At 38.9% G+C, this 20,683-nt stretch overlaps 1 protein-coding gene and 1 long non-coding RNA gene across 3 annotated transcripts in view; one reads left to right on the top strand and one right to left on the bottom strand.

Annotated features, from left to right (window-relative positions):
• The window catches only part of Itfg1 (integrin alpha FG-GAP repeat containing 1), a 147,158-nt gene that overhangs the window by 114,638 nt on the left and 11,837 nt on the right, over nucleotides 1–20,683 (top strand). For both annotated transcript variants that reach the window (XM_059264499.1, XM_059264500.1), the window contains exons 12-14: nucleotides 2,122–2,230; nucleotides 4,865–4,908; nucleotides 11,878–11,956. In XM_059264499.1, coding sequence (XP_059120482.1) covers nucleotides 2,122–2,230; nucleotides 4,865–4,908; nucleotides 11,878–11,956 — 232 coding nt within the window. The remainder of the gene's footprint in view (nucleotides 1–2,121; nucleotides 2,231–4,864; nucleotides 4,909–11,877; nucleotides 11,957–20,683) is intronic.
• Nucleotides 9,033–11,103, bottom strand: LOC131912022 (uncharacterized). The gene is made up of 2 exons (XR_009379499.1): nucleotides 10,989–11,103; nucleotides 9,033–9,685 (listed from the first exon to the last, which is right to left on the bottom strand). It is a non-coding gene; the product is annotated as an uncharacterized LOC131912022 (long non-coding RNA).

The raw sequence follows: 20,683 nt of genomic DNA, 5'->3' as shown, positions 1-20,683 counted from the left end.
TACGAGCAAATGGAATGAGAATGATTCATTAAAGAAAACCTCTTTTAATGTTAAATAGGGGTGGGGGCTGACTAATGTTAGGAATAGTTGATCTCTGTAGTTGAATATGAAAATGTTTGCTCGGGCTGGAGAGATGGCTCAGAGGTTAAGAGCACTGATTGCTCTTCCAGAGGTCCTGAGTTCAATTCCCAGCAACCACATGGTGGCTCACAACCATCTGTAATGAGATCTGGCATACATGTAGCACAGAACACTGTATACATAATAAATAAATAAATCTTAAAAGCTTATCAGAATTCCATTGATAAAAAAAAAAAGAAAAAAGAAAAAATGTTTGCTCTTCCTGTGCTTATTTGGAATAAACTGCTGCAAAATTGTGCTTTAAGACTAGCAGATATACATGTTCATCAGCTGACCAAAAGCAGAACCAACAGGTACCCACACAGACAGCAGAAGAGTGCATCCACCACACTTATTAAGTGAAACAAGGCATCTCTGCTGCCACTTCTAGGGCTCTGTCACAGTTGCCAAGTGAGCTAAAGAGAGAGCTAGTTTCCTACTTAGAGGAAGAAAAAAAGCTTTTAAAGAATATAAAGTTAACTTACCCACATATATCCTTGCAGATAGTTTACTGTAGAAAGTAAAAGCCCATCAGAACATTTATGTCTTCATTAACCTTTCTATTTTGTTGTTCTATTTTGCTTTGGGTTTAAGAGGCTTATACTCAATGATGAATTATTGATACCCACATTTCCTTCTGCTTTTCCTGCTGCCAAATCTCATTTCATTTCATTTTTCATTAGCAGTTTCCAAGCATAAAAGTAATTGGTAGAAATATTACAAGAGAAAAAAAATCAACAAAATTGCCTACAAATCAATTTTTAATTTCTATACATCAAAAAATATAATAAATGAAATTTTTAATTATTTTTAAATATGGAAAATAGAAATGCTACAAATGAGTGAAATAATTAATATCCTTAATATAAAAGTATTCATAGAAACTGATGTCACCAAAAATTCTCTAGAAAAATATAGTCAATTTACAGGAAAAAATACGCTGCAAAAATTTATAAAATGAAAATGAGTAACATCATGAGATGCAGAAGAGTGTCAACTTTAAATTAATGTTTGTTTTTTCTACAATAAAATGAACTGAATTTCTACGTGTTAAAGAGGGAGGGAAAGGTGGTACCAGTGCCGCAGGCCCCGCAACAGGGAACTTGGCCACGTTTGCAGAGGAGCTGAAAATTCCTGCACAAAGTAATGAGCTTCTACTACATGTAAAAAGCATATGCTGCAAATGTCTGGAAACCTGAGTTGGATCCCCAAAACCTACTGTGAAAAAAGAGAACGAGTTCCTGAAAGTTGTCCCTGACTTCCACATTACACTCCCTATCCCCCACACCCCCTCACACACACAGTAATGAATCTAAAAATGAAATTTTAGGGCTAAGTGTGGTGACACACACCTTTAATTCCAGTACTTTTGAAGCAGAGGCAGGTGGATTTTTGTAAATCTGAGTCCAACCTGATCTACAAACTTGGCTAGCCAGTTTCAGGCCAGCCAAGGCTACATAGTGAGACTCTGTCTTTAAAAAAAAAAAAAAAAAAAATTCACTGTGCATGTACATATGACCAGAAGGAAATATAACAAAATGTTAACAATTAATTCCAGGACTATTTTCTTTTTATTTCCTATTTAAATTGTGTGCATATATTTTCAGTAAACTTATTTCAAACATCAACCTACTAAGGTTGTACAAATGACAAACTCCCTGAGAAAATTAACTTCCAAGGACGAAGGGTTTCAGTCCACAGTCACTAGATGCTGTCTCTTGGCCAGTGTAGCACACAGTACACCATGGCAGGAGCACATGGCAGAGGAGGCCAGCTCGCCTGTGATGGCCTAACAGCAGAGAGAGATAGGAGAAGCTGAAGTCACAATACCCCTTCAGGGACATCAGGAACATACCCATGCACAGGCCTTACCTCCCAAAAGATCCCACCACCTCCCGCAGGCTGCCAAGGAGCCTTTGGTGTAGCAATTATTCAATCTATAGCACAAGTCACACAGTGGTCTTTTTCTTTCACCTAGTAGTACAATTTTTGTTTTTTCAGGGAATTTTGGACATTATAGTACTCAGTAAAGGATACACCAAGAATGATGTCGCCATTCATACACTCAAAAATAACTTTGAAGCAGATGCTTATTTTGTTAAAGTCATTGGTGAGTATTTTAGATGTTACCATTCATCTTGTTTTCCTCCTTCCTTCCCTTTCCTCTCTCTCTTCCCTTCTACTCATTTTCTGGTACAAGTGCACACTCCTGTGTAATGCATGTACAACCTCTAGACCAGGAAATGAACTTCAGCAGAACATCATGCTAGCTATACATAGGCCCCATTCAGATATACCAGCTGTCCCAACAATGACTCTCTTCCTCTTCTGGTTTAGTATTCTGCCCAGGATATGTTGAATTTTTCACATCTTTCCAGGCTTCCTCAATCTAGGACACTTTTTCAGTCATTTTCTATTTTTATCTCCATTGGTTTTAAAGAATTCAAAATTTTTATTGTTAGATAATCCTGTTTCCTCACTATCTAACTCCAGTTACCCCTTTTTGGCAAAACTCCACAGCAAGGAATTGCAGAGCAGGGGTTCTGCACTTCCAGATCATTGGACCAGGAGGCACATGGTGCACACTGCTCACCTGCTCATAGAGATGAACAGTTTGGTTTTTTTATATGTGTATGAGTGTTTTGCCTGCATGTACGTATTGTGTACCTTATGTGTGCCTGTAAGCCCTCAGAGGTCAGAAGAGGGGATTGGATCTCCTTGAACTGAAGTTACAGACTGTTGTGAACCACATTTTGGTGTTAGAAACAGAATCCTGGTCCTCTGTGAGAACAAGTGCTCCTAACCACTGAGCAGTCTCTTTACCCCTGAGATGACCAGTTGTTTGTTTGTTTGGTTTTTAATTTACTTATTTTTATTTTATGTGCATTGGTGTTTTTCCTGCATGTATGTCTGTGTGATGGTGTCAGGTCCCCTGGAAGTGAAATTATAGACAGTTGTGAGCTGCCATGTGGGTGCTGGGAATTGAACTCAAGTCAGAAGAGCAGCTAGTACTTTTAACTGCAAAGCCATCTGTCCAGCCCCAAGATGACCAGTTTTCTCTCTCCTGCATTCACTGTTTTTCCCTTCCCTAATCCTACAGACAGGCATTCTGATATTACTTGTATCCTTTTTATATCAAACTTTTACCTGCTACCATTGGAGTCTATTGATAGCTCCTGCCTCAACTTTTGTCAAATAATGATCCTGCTTTGCCATCATTCTTTCTACATTTTTTTTTTTACATTTATTTATTAGATTGTGTGTGGCTGCCTGAGTGTGTGTATCTGTTCCACATGCATGCAGGAACCCTCAGAGGTCCTAAGAGGGTTTCAGGAACTGGCGTTAAGAGTTGTAAGCCAAGCCGGGCGGTGGTGGCGCACGCCTTTAATCCCAGCACTCGGGAGGCAGAGCCAGGCGGATCTCTGTGAGTTCGAGGCCAGCCTGGTCTCCAAAGCGAGTTCCAGGAAAGGCGCAAAGCTACACAAGAGAAACCCTGTCTCGGAAAAAAAAAAAAAAAAAAAAAAAAGAAGAGTTGTAAGCCACCATGTGGGTTCTGGGAACCAAACCCGGGTCCTCTGCAAGAGCTCTTAACTGCTGAGCTCTATCCACAGCCCCATCCTTCCACATAATTGGCTGGCATTCAGATATTCCTTTTGTCCAGCACTGGCCCTGTGCCTTAAATCACATGTAAACCCAGGCTCTGGATGCTTGGTGTACATGTTAGTGTTTTGTCATTTCTTCCAGGTTCCTTTGGGACAAAAGTAGGAAAACTGAAGTCAGGCTTCACATTTATACACATCTGGTCACATGTATGATAAAACTGTGGATTCCTGCCACTACTTACATTTTTAACCCACACAGTACTTCCAAGTTCTTTGCAGTCTCTCTATATACATCCTCTGTAGCAGTGAGAATTTGGCTTCTCATTTCCCTGCGATGTTTCTTTTCTGTAACAAGTTCCTGTCCCAGTGGTGTCTGTGCTCATAAAGGCTTATGTATTTACTATGTGTATGCCTGCACTCTTTGCAAAGACTTTAAATATGGCTGTGTGTTTTAATTTGGTTTTTACATGTTCATTTTTAGTATGTAGAAATAAATACTTCAATGTAGCCTCATTGGACTCACTGATTCTGGGAAGGTATTTTATAAAATAGTTTTTGGGAGAATTTTTCTTTATAGATAGCCATTTTCAAAAAGGAACAAATTTCTTTCTCTAATCTCCATGCCTTTTATGTCTTACTGTGCTAGCTAGAAAGAATAAGAGTGGACATCTTTGCCACCTTTCCCTCATGAGCATCACGTTTCCTCATTAGGCATATTAGCTGTCCAAGGACTTCTCCTTAGGTCATATTTTAAAGGTTCACTTCCTTTCGCATTGACTGAGAGGAATTAGTGCTGAGGATAGCTCTTTTTAACACTATTAGAGTTGACCTCTGAACTCCACACATACACTGTGTCATGTAGACATCGACACCCCAACACAGGAACATACACAAAGATTTCAAATTTTTTAATTAATTTTTAAAGACATATGTATAAAGTGAACAGATTTTTTAAGTTTTTTAAATTAATTTTTAAAGACATATAGGTATAAAGTGAAATTTAATTTTCTCAGAAATTGAGCTGGTTCTTATCTGTGGTCATAAGTCAGTGAATGTATTAATAGACTTTGGGGGGAAATTAGATTGTATTTTTAATGTAAGCTTATGACGGTAGTAATAGGCTGTTCTTTATCTTTCCACAGTTCTTAGTGGTCTATGTTCTAATGACTGTCCTCGTAAGATCACAGTAAGTAAACTTGATTCTTCATCACAGATATTTCTATGAAGTTTTCTTCAGGGGCCTAGAGAGGTGGCTCAGTGGTTAAGAGCATTTGCTGCTCTTGTGGAGGCCCCAGGTTCAGTTTTCAGCACCCACACAGAGGCTAACAGCTATCTGTACTCTTCTTCTAGGGATCTGACACCCTCTTGAGGGCTTCTCGGGTACTGTATACACATGGAGTACATACATACGTGCGGGCAAACACTCATACACATAAAATCAGTATATAAATAATCTTTTTTAAATTATCTTCAGGATAAGTAAATATACGCAAAATAGTCCTAAGTTACAATCAAAGTTGATATTTGTATTTGGTAGTTATCAAAGTATCCTGTTGCTGGAGAATTTCTCTCCAACTCCCACCACCAAGTCCCGCCAGTCTCAGAGCCCACTTATAAAATAAACACACAGACTCTTACATTATTTAAACTGCTTGGCCATTAGCTCAGGCCTGTTATTGTCTAGCTCTTACTCTTATATTTAGCCCATTTCTATTAATCTTTACTTTGCCACATGGCTCATGGCTTACTGGTACCTTACATCTTCCTTGTCCTGATGGCGGCTCGCCGTGTCTCCCCCATTCAGCCTTCCACTTCCCAGAATTCTTTTTCTTGTCCCGCCTATACTTCCTGCCTAGCCAATGGCCAATCAGTGATTTATTTACTGACCAATCAGCAACACACTTGACATACAGACCATCCCACAGCACTTCCCCTTTACTTTTCTTAAAAAGGAAGGTTTTAACTTTAACATAGTAAAATTACATATAACAAAACAATTATCAAGCAAGAATTATAGTTACAATATTAAAGAAGAGATCCTATCTATCTTATATTTGTAAGTTTAAGGTTTTATATCTAACTTATCTTTTATTATAACTAAGGAAAATTGTAAGTATCTAGTCTTTAACCACATCAAAGACCTCAGAAGGATATACTACTACCTGAGAAATGGAGAAGGATATAAGCAACTTTTAGGAGTCTTGTAGGGTAGACAGAGACAGCTGGCAGCTTGGACAGTCATTCAAAGTTCTCTTGTAAAGTTGGGGCATCTGTCTTCAGCCCATAGGCCTAGAGTCTCTTATTCACTTTTCTCTGTGTCCTGTAGAATGTCTGGCAGTTTTCTCTGCAAAGCAGGAACCTGAAGGACCATTTTGTCAAGCAAAGTTCAGTGGTCACCTTTGTATGGGTCCTGCATGTCCAGTTGATCAGGCAGTCCAGGCAAGAACAGTTTCTTGCCCAAATGGCTATTTTTGTCAAGGTGAAGATAAACTCCGTATGGAGTGTCTTTGATGCCCATCCTCCTCTCTGAAGTAAATCGGTGCTGTCAGGAGCAGACATGTCTCATTGTCTAGAAAGTCTAAATTTTTAAAACATTTTAAATGCCATATTCTGTAGGTCTTTGAAGTGTTTGAAGACTATCTATCTATCTGAAATATAACTATGTATACCTAGAAGACTTAACTAACATGGCTACAAATATGATTATCATAGATGACTAATTATTAATCTATTTTTTAATTATCCATTATAATTTTAAATGAGTTACATAAACATAATACCTCAAACAAGAATAGAAATATATATACAGTATAACAAAATTAAGTTTAAATTTGTATCAATAAACTAAAATCTATAGCAATGTAAAACATTTTAAACAAGTTGTTACTCTTTAAAAGTAGGTTCATTAATCTACTTTTATCCTATCATATCTAAACTACCCCCCTTTTTGTTTTAGAAAGAGATTGTATTTATAATCAACCTGATTTAAATAAAAATATTGTTTTTTCTCTGTCCCACACCAGAGGGCTCTTCTGATTTGGGACACAAGAATCTCTTAACCATTTTTTTTTTTTTTTTTTGAGCAATATGTCTGGGTTTAGAGGGGGAGTGAGCCAATTCCATCTCTAAAGCCAGCTTGGTATATTTGGGAATTTGGGCGTAGCTTCTCTTACTACTTCCTGCTGGAGGGGGGCGCTGTATCTTATGGGGACAGAAAGAAAATTTTAGGATCATGGAGTAGTCCATGAGGCTGTATCGTCTGAGCCAGTTGCCTTGAAACCATTTTGGATGTTGAATCATCTGGGCCATGGTGTCACTGGAGACCTTTCAGGGGGTCTTGGCTGGTCAAACCTGATGTATCTTAATCTGGAACAAATCCATAGTCTCTGGCTTTCTGTGGAAACAAGAGCAGAGACTCTTTTCCAAAGCAACATATCCTTATATCCAAATTTTGAAGTCAAGGTACCTTTAAAATATACATTTTGGCATAACTCAACAGCTTTTACAATCAAATGTTTTTCTGCAGTTACGAATATCAAAGAGAACATAATCCAGATTCTCTGTGTGGTAGTCATCTTTACGTGGCTTTTTTTTTATATTAGCTTGAGCCTATTGCTTTAAAGTGCAGCCTTCTAAGCCTGAAACGGCGCAGTGGCTGCTGGCTCCGCCCACTTCAGCTTCCCAACATGGTGGCGGTCCGCTTTCCGCCAGCTCTGGGAGCCATAACTCTCAGAAATAGTGGGTCTACACTTTTACCAAAGTAGCGTGTAGCCCAGAAACCTCTTTTTTTGTTTTGTACTAGCAAAGGCTAAATCCACCACACAGTTTAATGTGCTACTTGCAGAGGCCTCATTCCCGCCATACTGCAGGTCGAGCATGCACGCCAGGAACCCGCCAGTAGCTCAAACCGGCAGCTGCCGCTCATTTGAGAGAGACAATTAGGAAGCTGTTTTTAGGTCCGTTTTAGAATCTTTTTTCTAAGTTTTTAGGTGGAAACTCTTGCCCCACGTTGGGCGCCATTTGTTGCTGGAGAATTTCTCTCCAACTCCCACCACCAAGTCCCGCCAGTCTCAGAGCCCACTTATAAAATAAACACACAGACTCTTACATTATTTAAACTGCTTGGCCATTAGCTCAGGCCTGTTATTGTCTAGCTCTTACTCTTATATTTAGCCCATTTCTATTAATCTTTACTTTGCCACATGGCTCATGGCTTACTGGTACCTTACATCTTCCTTGTCCTGATGGCGGCTCGCCGTGTCTCCCCCATTCAGCCTTCCACTTCCCAGAATTCTTTTTCTTGTCCCGCCTATACTTCCTGCCTAGCCAATGGCCAATCAGTGATTTATTTACTGACCAATCAGCAACACACTTGACATACAGACCATCCCACAGCAGTATCCATTATTACTCAAGGAAATGCTAGAATTTTGGTACCTTTCCATAAAAAGTTATCACTATACAACTGAGGTTGTAGCTCAATTAGTAGAAGGCTTGCTAGCTAGCACAGCCTTGAGTTTGATCTTCAGTATTGCATAAAACCAGGCATGGTGGTACATGTCTATAATCCCAGTACACAGTGGGTGAAGCCAGGGGAAATGAGAAGTTCAAGATCATCTTCAACTATATAGCAAATTTGAGGCCAGCCTGTGATCCAGGAAACTGTATCTTAAAACAAGACGAAACTAAAAACAAATGTCTGTGTAAGGATCATTGCCTTTACCGAGTGTTTTATGAGGCCCTCCCATTGCTGCCTTCCCATTTGTTTAACATGAGATGCCTATCTACAGGAGAATGCAACCCTAAAGAACCTTATTATTCACCTTTGCATAGCTGATAGAGAGCACAGAATCATGCACATTCTAAACAGTGTGTGTGTGTGTGTGTGTGTGTGTGTGTGTGTGTGTGTGTGTTGATAGGGCAGGCACACGTGGAAGTCTGCAGACAGCCTCCAGAGTTTGTCCTCACCTTTCCATCTTGTTGGAGAGCTGGTCTCTCTTGTTTTTGCCACTGTGCTGCATACTCCAGGCTAACTGGCCCACATGCTTCAAGGGATTCTCTTGGCTCTGCCTCCCATCTTATCAAAGGAGTGTTGGCATCATAGACAGTAATCACTGGATCCAGCTTTCACAGGAGTCTGAACTCAGCTCTTAAGGCTTGCAAGGCTTTCACCCACTGAGCAATCTCTCAGGCCTCAAAAATTATTAACCACCATACACACACACACACACACACACACACACACACACACACACACACACACACAGAGTCTCAGAAAAATTAAAGTTTCCTAAGTCTTGGAGTCAAGTCAGAAATTTCAACACAAAGCTAGATGTTTTGATTATAGTCTCAAATCCTTACAATCCATTTAAAGCACTACAATTCCAATACTTTCATGTATATATAGTTGAGAAACTAGTCGAGACATCTTGACTGTACTTGGGAACGATAACTAAAGTAGTGAGGAAAGCAGGGTTGGCAGGAAGAAAGAGGTTGGTTTACAATGCATGGAGAGCCCTAAAACTGAGGTGATTCTTCAGACAGCCTCGACTGAGGCAGAGGGCAAGGGCCTCTCAACTCCTACAGTAATCAGATAGTGCACTCAGATGTGTGACACAGCTCCCTGAGCTGAGAAGAGTTGGTCAAGTCGAATCCAGCTGTGAGCTAGCAGCAGAATCCAGGAAGTGAGTGTCTTTGTCCTGGCACACAGGGCCAAAATGAAGCATCACTACATCCTCTACAACACCAAGGCATTTTCTATAAGCTAAGGGTGGATGCAGAATCAACAGTAGGTTTCAACTTTAAAGGTAGATTAATGAAGAAGCTGCATCTATTAGAGTAGTTGCTACTGCTGTATTCCAGCACAGTTGAGGGAGTTAAGGAGAAAAGATGTCATCTGAAGCAAGTCTGATAAAACTAGATGACAAATGCTTGAAAAATTTTTGGTTTGTCATCAGTAGAACCTACATTCATAAAAATGCAAAGAAGACGATAGGGATTAAAACACAGAAGTCTCTCTCTCTCTCTCTCTCTCTCTCTCTCTCTCTCTCTCTCTCTCTCTCTCTCTCTCTCTCTCTCTCTCGCTCCTCACTCTCCTTCTCCCCCTCCTCTTCCCCCGCCCCCACCCCACTCAATAGGGTCTCATGTACTCAGGCTGGCCTTGAGCCTGATCTCCACTGTCTGTGTTCAGGATTATAGGTACCCCACCATGCACTTTGTGTGATGCTAGAATCAAACCCAGGACCTTATACATGCTGGGCAAGCATTCTACCAGCTGAGCTACAGCCCAGCTCAAGCTTTCTCCTTCGGTTTGAAAGTCAGTTTTGCTAAGATCACTAACATTTTATTTTTGTCATAAATTTTCAAACAAAAATTTCTCAAGCATTTGTTAACTTTTAATAGGATGTTCATTACAAGCTACATTTTATACCCTTTTTGATTAGAGTTGATTTCGAAGAGAGGAAATCTATCATTTTATGTAAAGTTTAAAGACAGTTCTATAAATAGGAAATGGTATACAAGTTGAGATAAACTGCCAATCCCATTAGGCTCTGAGTTTCTCAGGAAAACCTGGAAAGTAATATTCTCTAAATGTGTAAAAGATTAAATGTGACAGAACTAAAAGTCAATATTTTCACTCAATTATAAATAGAATTTGACATTTTTGTACATTAGTAAGAAATTGTAGCATATGTCCAATTCAGTATAAATATAACACGATGAGTGTGATGGTGCATGCCTTTAATCCCAGCTCTTGAAAAGCAAAGGCAGGTAGATCTGAGTACAAGGCCAGCCTGGTCTACAGCGTTCCAGGGCTATGTAGGAAGACTTTGTGTCAAAAAACTAAAAGAAGAGGAAAAAAGAAGAGAGGGGAGGAGGAAGAAGATGAGGAGGAGGACAGAGAAGAGGAGGAAAAAGAAGAAGAAATGTAATGATAAAACTGTTTTCAGGTTTGAGGTTTTCTCAGTACTGGTAGTCAAACTCAAGAGTATTTCAGGTACTCTCTACCACAATCTGCATCCTTCACTCCAAAACTCTTGTAGTTTTGTTCCCTATGAAACCAGAATAATAAAGAAAAGTTTGCTTAAAATATTTACCCTTATAAAGTAGAAACATTAGGTCTTTAAAATACTCAGTTAAAACTCTCAGGAATCTACAATGGTGACCCTAGCAAAGTCTCCTGGTAATAGGGAATATGGTACCCAAACCAGCCATCTTATGTAACCAGACTGGTGTCTAGCATAATTGTCATCAGAGAAGCTTTACCAAGCAACCGATGGGAGCAGATGCAGAGATCCACAGCAAATCATTAGGCAGAGCTCTGGGAATCCTGTAGAAGAGAGAAAGGAAGGATTACAGGAGCCAGAGGTATCAAGACACCACAAGAAAACAGCCGACAGAATCAGCTAACCAGGGTACCTAGGGGCTCACAGAGACTGAGCCAACAATCAGGGAGCCTGTGTGGGTCTGGCCTACATCCTCTGCATATATGTTATGATTGTGTAGCTTGAGGTTCCTGTGGTACTACTAACAGTGGGGGCAGGGGCTGTCTTTGACGCTTTTTCCTGCTTTGGGGACCCTTTTCCTCCTACTGGGTTGCCTCGTCCAGCTTTAATATGAGGGAATGTGCCTAGTTTTATTTTAATTTGATAGGCCATGTTTGGTTGATATCCCTGGGAGGCCTTCCCTTTTCTGAAGAGAAAGGAGGAGGAGTGGATCTGGGGTTGGAGATGGGAGACTTGGAGGAGAGAAGGGAGGGAAAACTGAAGTTGGGATGTTAATTTATGAGAGAAAAATGAAGAATTGGTTTGTGGCTGCTGGTGGATTGTCTGTGTTCTAGTAGATGCCCCTCCCCACATATGCACATGCATAAGCATGCAGCACTGAAGTTTTAGGCTCATTGGGCTCTTTCAAAAGAGGAGAACACAAAAGTGGGGTGAGGTCTTGGGTCTTTGGAGCTAGGAATTTGAGAGCCAGGTTGAGTATGATCAAGATACAGTTTATAAATGTATGAAAATTTCTAAGAATAAATATTCTTCATTTTGGTTTTTTTGTTTTTTTGGGGTTTTTTTTTTTTTTTACTATATAATAAATTTTCCTAAAATTCAAATCATTCCCTTACTTTCCAAGACCAACCATTCCCTTTCTTATGCAGCCCTTTGGAGTGAATCAGCCTGGACCGTACATCATGTACACAACAGTTGATGCAAATGGCTATCTGAAGAATGGCTCAGGTAAGGCGTGTGGGATGCCGTGTGGGCAGGATGCCTACAACACGCAAGGCATCTTCTTTCAGGTAAGGCGTGTGGGATGCCTACAACACGCAAGGCATCTTCTTTCAGTGTATTGGTGAGGCCAGCTGCTGTCACAATTATGTGTCACAACCCTGAATACAATTTTATTTCATTGCACTTTTTCTGTATATACATAAACAAATTTTAAGAGCTATTCAGGACAAAAATGTCAACATGTATTCCTTCATTTATTATTACTGTGATGAACCAAACCCTTCTCCTTATTTCTCAGCTGAAATAACAGAAGAGGAGAGGTAACTTGACTTATCTTAAAGATTGAAATGATAAATCATATAAATTAACTCATTTTAAGAAAAGTAAAAGCTAGAAATCCAAATAATACTACAATTTAAATTAATCCTACATTTTCAAATGTGGAATAAGAAGTCTAAAATTTAGAGAGATGTTTTAGATATCATTTTGTAAAAGCACAGCTTACTTATCCATTGCAACAAACACTGTGGAGAAATTCCGTCCAGAAAAAAAGGAAACAGACGGAAAGATGTCTGCATCAAATTACGGTAAATCCAACTACCTGCATAAAGACTAAAATCCCAACAGTAGATGATTTCTTGAGAATCCTAGAATTTTGTCCATGAAGAAATATAAACAAGCTTAATATAATAACTAGAAAGAATGTGTTAGTGGCCAATTTTGTATTATATAATTGCCTTACATAAATTAAATGTACTATAATGAGTTTATTTTGTAGCTAATTATAAACATTTAAGAATTCATTGTGTGGGTGTGGGGCATACTCCCTTTAATCTCAGTATTCAGGAGGCAGGGGCAGGCAGAGGCATCTCTTTGTGTTCCAGGCTAGCGTGGTCTGTGTAGTAAACTAGACAGCCAGGGCCATGTAGAGAAACCCTGTATCAAAAAAAAGGAAAGGAAAAGAAAGAAAAAAAAAAAGAATTCATCATATTGCTGCTTCAGCATAGAAGCATTCTGCAAGCAAAAATTAAGGAAAATTCTGATAAGACTATTACAATCAAATATTTTGATATATCACTACAACAAAGAAGTCATTTAAATTTTTAATTCCTATACATATTATATTTTTATTGTTTGCTAATTCTTTCTTAATGTGCAAATAATTTCACTGCTAAGTGAGATGTTGTGAGACTCATTTTTATTTCACAATGCTGGTAAACTCAAGCAAATTAGCACACTCCAAATCCAAACCTTACTTCCACTGGTGAATTCTCAGTGAAACTCATATCTACACATTAGCAACTTAAATCTACTTATACTTCAAAAACTACTTATTTCACACCATCAAAAAAGTGATTGTCTCAGGACTGTGTTATTAATTTTAAAATGAGAAAATCTCTTACTTGTCACAGCTATACACCAATATCTTACAGTCCTGTATTATCATACTTTTTTCTTAAAATTATATGCCATATATGTTTTTATATGCCTATTCATAGGAAGTCCTGATTTCTTCTGGGCTTTTTGTTAAGGAGATACAGTAGCTATGCTGGTCAGCCTTCTACTGTATTTGCCTCTTTATTACATTAAGACAGTGCAACAATAAACATCTGTTGGGAGCACAGGGGAGAGCACATACAACAATGGGCTAGACATAGAAGAAAATAAGGGCATATGAATGTAGTGTCCAGTTGGTAGAAATGCACTAGCAAGTTGGTACTGTTACAAGTACACGCATGAGCGCCATCTGAGGCTCTACTCACTTTCAAAATGAAATATTTAAACACTAACAACTAGAAGCACTGCCATAATGAGAGAATTCTTGGTGGTGCTGCCCAGAAAGTACCATAGTAGAGCTCAAATCAGGACTCTTTTCATTGTATATTTTCATTGTACATAATACTGTGTTACAGTAAGGATATTCTCATATAAGCACAAATATACATTGAGCATACCCATATTGTACTCCCCACCACTCCCTCCATGTTTCCCCTAGACAGGGTTGCTTCTACTTTCATGACCTATATACATACAATATTGTATAAAATCAAAGAAGCACAAAATGAGAGAAAATATGAAATATTTGTCTTTCTCAAATAGGCTTAATTCATGTAATATGGTTATCTCCACTTGTTTCCACTCTAACAGCATAACTCCATTGCTGGAAGAAAGTCCATTGTGTATAAATAGTATATTTTCTTTATCCATTACCTCTGTTGTTGGACATTTTGGTTGGTTCCATAGTTTAACTCTTGTGAATAGATCTGTAATAAACATGCATATGCATAATGAATTTATAATGCATAATAAGGATCTCTATGATGTATTGGTGTGAAATTCTTTGGATAAATAAATGCACAGGAGTACTAGACCTGGGCTCTGTGGTAGTTGTAGTTGTAGTGTCTTGAGGGACCTCCATACTGATCTCCAAAGCGGCTGAACTTGTTACATTCCCACGAGCAGACTAAGTGTCCCCTTTGTCCACATCCTCACCAGTGCATTTGTTATTTTCTGCTTCAGCTAAGGTTTTTTTGTGAAATTTGCTGTTACTCAATGAAATTGCCTTTATATATTACTTATTTCTCCTGCAGCTTTCAGTCGGGACATGTCCTTTGTTTTGTATATTTAGTGTTTTGGCTGTGATGTAGAGAGGTTTTTCTCTGGTGGTGTTTCTTTGGTAGTCTAAATTCTTCCTGTACCTGGATGGACATCTCTTTCCCAAGATTTGGGAAATCTGCTATTGTTTTATTGAAAAATAGTTTCTCCCATAAAAATTTAACAAGGTTTAGAGAGTAGAATGGCTATAACTTGAAGATGTTTTTCATGCCATTAGCATGAAATTCTCTTTCTATGTCTGTGAGTCATAGATTTGATCATTTACAGTTTCCCATAGATCTTGAGTATTCTATTCATAGTTTATCTTTGCCATTGTGTAAATGTTCAACCCTTTTACCTTAAGGTTCTTGCCTGCTTTGTGGTCAAGTCTTGACTCTGAGCATTCCTTTTCTGTCTCCATAATGCCTGTCACATGCCTGAGCAGTTCTTTGTAAAGACATCATGATGTTGATCCCGTTAGTGGACAGCTTTTTACATGCCAGGTCATAAAGGCTGGTCATACCACTGGTCTAGTTATGAATATTGTACCCACCCTGGGAAGTCCTTCAAGATACCAGGAGTGCCACTTGGAACCTGTATTGCCATACAGACTCTAGCTTCACCCAGGTTTCTACCTTGCTGAACATGGTGTGCAGAGCAAACTCAAGAGTGTCTCCTCCATAGTCATAGGCAGGAGTAGCTCCCCAAACATATCAGTCCCTCTGTTGGACACTAGCTTTTTTCAATGTTCTGCTTTTGTAACTTTTCCTATTTTACTTTGCTATGAAACTAGATTTGGGGGCATTACTCACCTTTCTATGGCTGTTGTCCGACTTTCCCCAGTGTTCTCCCTGAAGATTCCAGCAGACTATGCCTGCTTGTATCTGCCATTTTCCAAAATAACTCCAGACTAATTTAGTCAGTATAGAGCCTAATACTGAAAGAACAACTGTCACATGAGAGCTTTGGGAATAGGAAGTGAGAAAAGGAATATTATTTATCTGTTCTGCCGTCTCTGCTAGCAATGTGTTATTATCTACACTCTGTTGAAATAATTCCTCTACTGTGTAAGTGTGTTTAGAATGAAAGAATCTGATTACATCTCACATTGCTCAGTAACACTACTGGTATGTTCCTTCTTGTTGTAGTAGTTCAGGACTTGGCTATTGTCAATATACCATGTAAAGCAGCTGTGTGCTACAGTAAAGGTTGAAAAGACGTGATGATGTATAGAACTGTCTGAAGCATAGGAAACACTCAGCACAAGTAGCATGAGACTATTCTTTACTGTAGTTAACTATAAGTAACGCAATATAAAGAATCATTTCCTATAAAGTGAGCTTAAAAATGAAGTAGAATAGGGTAATATATGTACAAAATAATAGGCATCCATCACCTTTATTAATTTTTAACCTTTATCTTAAGTTTATTAGAAGCATAGTACTATAGATAAATGAGGTAGTGAACTAAATTTTAAAACATAAAATAAGGGGAAGTTACTAGTTGAATTGTATTGTTTGTCATCTGACTAGTAGGGATCTGAGATTTCAATCTGGCTCTACCCTGAAGCAGATTCTGTATTTTACTTCTGTATGCACTGTTCACTACAAACTTGACAGTAAACATACAAATCAATGCAAACAACAGAATCAGAGGCAAAAACAAACACCATAGTACAGACTTATTCACTGTGCCTACATAGAATAGTGCCCACAGCTCCCGTCCTCACCTATATACTGACCACAGCATGGGTCTGTAATTTTCTCCTGTTCCCACAACCTCTGACCTAGTTCACTAGAAAAGTTCCCATTTCATCTCTAGTATCAGAAATTAACATGCAGTACATTGAAATAACATAGAAGCTTTGTTGTAGAAATTAATCTTTCTAATGCAAAGCTTAGTTTCAATCCAAGTGCCTTCTCCCTCACTGAGAAGTGAACCCTGAACTTCTTACCATCGTATTCACTTATGTTCCCTTTATGTGTGTTATACATGTCCAACTTGATTTCTGGTATATCTAATCCATCTCCATGTCCCCGGCCCTTTTTCATCTTTCTATTTATTTATTTATTTATTTATTTATTTATTTATTTATTTATTTATTTATTTTGGTTTTTTGAGAGACAGGGTTTCTCTGTGTAGCTTTGCGCCTTTCCTGGATCTCGCTCTGTAGACCAGGCTGGCCTCGAACTCACAGAGATCCACCTGCCTCTTGCCTCCCGACTCCCGGGATTAAAGGCGTGCGCCACCACTGCCCAGCACCTCAACACTTTTAAGTCTGACCATAATAGCTAAACTCACTCCACCAAGTGTCAACAGAACTTTATGTTGTACCTTTCTGTGATGTCTGCCATAGGGTAGAGAGAGGCCCTATATCACTTAGTAGTTCTCCATCTTAACCTCCCATGAATCCTCATTGAGGACTGGCTCTAAATCTTAATTTGTCATAAAGATTCTTATCCATTCAATGATACCCAAGAGTTTGTTGAGTACAGTTTTTAAAGACTTTTCAGTAGGGCACAGTGCTCTCTCAGTGTTGGAAAAATGTATGTGGTGGTTTGAAAAAGAATGGCCGCCAGAGGCTCATATATTTGATGCTTAGTCATCAGGGAGTGGCACTATTTGAAAGGATTAGGAAGTGTGGCCTTGTTAGAGTAGGTGTGGCTTTCTTGGAGGAAGTGTGTCACTGGGTGTCAGCTTTGAGGTTTCAAAAGCCCAAGCCAGGCCCAGAGGATCCAGATGTAGAACTCTCAGCTCCTTCTCCAGCACCATGTCTACCTGCATGCTGCCATGCTTCCTGCCATGATAATATTGAAATAAACCTCTGAAACTGAAAGCCAGTCTCAATTAAATGCTTTCCTTTATAAGAATTGCCAGGGTCATGGTGTCTCTTTACAGCAATAGATCCTAACTATGACAATGTGTAAACATGAAGATGGACACTAGGATTCATGTAGTTCTTACTACCTACTATTGCCTATGCTATTCTTTTATGTTCATTAAGTAATCAGCATTGTTGTATAAACAATAAACATTTTATAATTTTAGTTACATCTGAAACAGACATGAAGTAGCATAGATATTCATTATTATGAGGCAACTTACTTGTCATTCACCTAAGTAGATACCAGTAAAATAGTAAGAAAAGTAGACAATAATGGTCTCTTGTTACTATTAAAATGAAATTATGCCCCAATACTAGCAAGTTCAGCTTTGTTTTCAGTTTAGAGAACTAGATATTTGAAACAAAATGATTGAATGGAACTTTTAAACCTTGAATTAATTTTGAAATGTCTGCCACTCCTTTTCATAGCACTGATTTTTTTCCCCTCATACTCTCACTTGTGAGTATTCACAGGCTCTGTGCAATTATAACTACTTTAAAATTAAGCATAAGGATACAAATAGGTATTACCTCCAAAAAAGATCCTAAAACATGCAGAGGTATTCAACAATAACAACAATAAAATATTTAAATGGGCATAGGTTTTGAATAGACGGTTCCCCAAAGAAGACAAATCTAGGTGGCCAAAAAAGCACATGAAAAGATACTCAACCTCATTAATTATTAGGAAAATGTAAATAAAAGATTTTACTTCTTGTCCACAGAATAATTGCTGCTAATCAGCATTTGAGGTTGGGGAAATAGTTCATTGGGTAGGAGTGCTTGTTCTGCAGACATGAGGATCTGAGTTCAAATCCCCAGCCCCTACATAAAGAGTGTATAGAGTCTGTAACCCCAGCATTGGGGGTTGGGTTGGAGACAGGCAGATTCCAAGAGCTAAATTACTAGCTATCTTAGCCAAAACAGCAAGCTTCGGGTTCAATGAGAGACCTCATCTCTAGGCAGTAAGAGAACAAGAACGGACCTAGTGTCCTGCTCTGGCTTCTGCATGTACATACACCTGAATATTCACATGCAAGTACTACACACACCACACATTATCACCACCCACACCCACACCCACCCTCTCTCCTGAGCACGCACGCACATACACACACACACACACACACACACACACACACACACACACACACAAAGTTAACAGGTGTAGACTAAGGAGAAGAAAAAAATAACTATGAGATTCTGTGGAAAACAGTGTGTATGTACATACACCTGAATATTCACATACAAGTACTACACACACCACACATTATCACCACCCACACCCACACCCACCCTCTCTCCTGAGCACGCGCGCACATACACACACACACACACACACACACACACACACACACACAAAGTTAACAGGTGTAGACTAAGGAGAAGAAAAAAATAACTATGAGCTTCTGTGGAAAACAGTGTGTTGGTGCCTCAGAAGTGAACAGAATCACCATGTCTTGAAGCAAATCCACTGCTGGAGATAACATGCAAAGGAACTAAAAGCAGTTTTGCTGAGAGAGATTTGTATAACCAAGGTTTCTTTGTTGTTGTTCTTGTTGTTTTAGTTTAATGAGACAGGGTCAAAAGTATCCATGTATAGATGAGTAGATAAACAAAATGTAGAATATACACATGAAGAAATAGTATTCAGACTTACAGAGAATGTTGACACATGCTACAACACAGATGAACTAACAGAACATTGTACTAAGTAAAATAATCCAATGGAGTGGGTATTCGTTCCACCTATGGCCTGGGGGTACCAGCCCCTAGGGCGTGGCCTCTTGGCTAGCCTAAGATCTGGGGAGCCCATACACGGTGCCCCTTCTCTCTCACATTCTTGGATAGTAAAGACCGTAAGTCAGGTGGCATAAAGCAGTGTGGAACCAATTCTCAGCCTTCCAGGGACTCTGAGACTGAATTTACCTTATCCTGTATCAGTAATTTGTTCCCCTATATAATCCACTAACAAGTAGTCCTTTTCTCAGTAATCTGTGGATTTCCTGCATTAATCCAGTCACAAAAAGATAAATACTGTATGATTGTGTTTATATGAGATACCCTCATTGCAGAATCCATATATAGAAAGTACAACTGTGGTTGCAAGGAGATAGGGCTGAAGTGCAATGAGTTTTAATTAGGAGCTCTGGAGACAAGAAGTGATGGTTGTACAGCTTGGTGCTCTGTACCTGCACTGGTAAAGATAGCTAAGGTGGTAAATTTTGCCTCAATGTGTGTAACCACAACTTAGTTAAAACTAAAGATCCTCTAAAATATGGTGGTGTTTCTAAGGTCCCATATGCTCCAAGGTCCCATAGAAAACATTTTGTTCAACTTGCATCATTAGCCTTTGTATCCCAAGTCTTACCATGTTCCTTTTTATTTTTTAGGTTACCATACAAAGTGATGCATTTCCTTATAACATTGTGGTGCACATGTTATACTGTTCTAATCCCTCCTCCTCCCCACTACTGCCCTGTCCCCTATAGAAGATTTCCTTCCTTCCCCACATAGTTCTTTCTTCTTTCATGCTAAATATATTCCATTCCATTTTCTCACCTCCCCTTCAGATTTCTCCCTTCCCTCCCCACCACACATGTTTAAATCTAGATTCCACATATGAGAGCAAAAGCATGCAGTATTTGCCTTTCTGGATCTGGCTTATTTGACTTAAAGAATGGTTTCTATTTTACCTAAAAATATCATGATGATTTCATTTTTATTTATAGTAGCATAAAATTGCATCATGTGTATATACAACATTTTCTTCATCTACTGATCTGTTGATGGGCATCGAGTCTGATTCAGTTTCTTAGCTGTATAGTACAGCAATATAAATAGATGTGCAAGTATCTCTGTGGTATGATGACTTGCCATCTCATGCGTGCGTGTGTGTGTGTGTGTGTGTGTGTGTGTGTGTGTACATACACACACACACATCATCCCACAGTGTTATAGATGGGCCATATGGCAGTTCTCTTTTCAGTTTTGGGTTTGGTTTTTTGTTGTTGGAGAATGCTTTATAATGATTTCCATAGTGGCTACCCAAGTTTACATTCTCACTAGCAGTGAATAAGAGTTGTTCTTTGACCAGATATCTCACAGTAGTTATCATTTTTTCTTTTATTATTGTTAAATCTATACATACATATGTATATGATACATACACACAACCTGCTGAGTTCATGTATATGTTTTTAGGACTGTCTCCTTGATATTGGATAGTCAATTAGGGGCCCATCCCTGTCTCT

Source organism: Peromyscus eremicus, chromosome 5 (assembly GCF_949786415.1).
Source record: "Peromyscus eremicus chromosome 5, PerEre_H2_v1, whole genome shotgun sequence".
Taxonomy (NCBI): Eukaryota; Metazoa; Chordata; class Mammalia; order Rodentia; family Cricetidae; genus Peromyscus; species Peromyscus eremicus.
This window is presented reverse-complemented; position numbering and strand designations above follow the sequence as displayed.